The sequence below is a fragment of the Fukomys damarensis genome, unplaced genomic scaffold (assembly GCF_012274545.1).
Source record: "Fukomys damarensis isolate Sample0158 unplaced genomic scaffold, DMR_v1.0_HiC HiC_scaffold_37, whole genome shotgun sequence".
Taxonomy (NCBI): domain Eukaryota; kingdom Metazoa; phylum Chordata; class Mammalia; order Rodentia; family Bathyergidae; genus Fukomys; species Fukomys damarensis.
In genome coordinates this window covers 7,347,808-7,349,148 of record NW_022900949.1, presented here as the reverse complement: position 1 = coordinate 7,349,148, position 1,341 = coordinate 7,347,808, and the positions used below count along the sequence as shown (strand labels likewise).

At 59.7% G+C, this 1,341-nt stretch overlaps 1 protein-coding gene across 4 annotated transcripts in view; it reads left to right on the top strand.

Moving 5' to 3' along the window:
- The window catches only part of Crb3 (crumbs cell polarity complex component 3), a 6,980-nt gene that overhangs the window by 3,746 nt on the left and 1,893 nt on the right, over nucleotides 1-1,341 (top strand). For all 4 annotated transcript variants that reach the window (XM_010634766.3, XM_010634764.3, XM_010634763.3 and 1 more), the window contains 2 exons: nucleotides 44-217; nucleotides 889-959. In XM_010634766.3, the coding sequence (XP_010633068.1) occupies nucleotides 136-217; nucleotides 889-959 (153 nt within the window). In that variant the 5' untranslated portion in view covers nucleotides 44-135. The remainder of the gene's footprint in view (nucleotides 1-43; nucleotides 218-888; nucleotides 960-1,341) is intronic.

Genomic DNA, 1,341 nt, shown 5'->3' with positions numbered 1-1,341 from the left:
CCCCGACGCCGCGCTCCGGCCTCTGTCCTCTTCCCGTCCCCAGGTGCCGGGTCGCAGGTGCCCCCGGCCCAAGATGCAGTAGAAGCGGCTCGCTGGGAGCTCGGTCTCTGGCGTCACCAACCCAACTTCCAGCCCATGGCGCCCCCAGGCCTGGGGCTGCTCTGGGCACTTGGCCTGGCGTTGCTGCCTGCCCGCTGGGGCCGAGCCTGGGGGCAAAGTAGGTACCGGCCCGGAGCCCTGGGGGAAGGGGTCTGGATTCCCCAGCTCAGAGGTGCTGGGCACCAGGAGGATTCAGACCTGGGAGGTTGGCGAGATGGCTGGGGAGGGTCTGGCTTTTAGGGTTCCTGGCTCCCTCCTGGACAGTGCAGGTTGCTAGAACTCCCGCTTCTGGAGGGGAGGCCTCTTTCCCTGAGTCCCAGTAGTTCCGAGTTGGGGGCAGAAAGGGACGTGGAAGGACGGCTGCCTGTGCCCTGAGCTCAGGTCCTCCTAGCTGGTTTTAGGTGTGGACCCGCTGGCCTCCCGGCCCCTTGCCTAGGGGAATCTGGGGGGAGGTGTGAGTCAGACACTCCTGGGAAAGACAGGACCCGCCCAGGTCCTTAGGGCCCAGGGCCACAGCGGCAGCGGTGTGGGGGGTGGCTTCCGGTCACCATCTCTCCTAAAACAGCCCGGACTCCTGCAAACAACCTTGAGCTGACTACTCCCTGCTGGGCTCTGCTGGCCTGGAGTGGCCGGAGCAGCAGGGGTGGGGGTGGGGCCGGCACCTGTGGCCACCTGCAGTCTGGGTTCCCCGGGAAGATTTGGAAGGGCTGAGCTGGGCCCCTCTGGGGGTGGTGCAGATGGGCCAAGACGGGAGGGTCTGTTGGGAACTGAGTTATCCTCTCTACCCAGACTCTACAGCAACACCAGCCTCTTTGGCGCCTGAGCCTGGGCTCAACGACTTCAGCTCCAATGAGGGCCTGGTGAGTTGGGGGTGTGGGTGGGAAGCGAGCGGCCTGGTAGCAGGTAGAGGTGAGGTAGAGGGTAGAGGTAAGCAGCAGGTGGAGGTAAGCAAGACAGAGTGGCATTGGAGAACCCCAGCCGGCCAGTGGGACAACAGGGAACTTTAAGTCCCAGAATAAGGATACTAAGAGCCCCCAGAGGAAGGGAGATGAGAATACAAGGTGTGGTTGAGAATATGGTTATGTGTTTAAGTAAAAAGAAAAAGAAGTAACTGCAGTAAAAGACTCAACTACCACGAATTTTCCTCAAGATACTGCTCTTCCCTTTGAACACACCCATGTCATTGCTCTTGTGTCACTTTCTTTCTTTTCTTTTCTTTTTTTTTTTGGTTTTTTTTTTTTT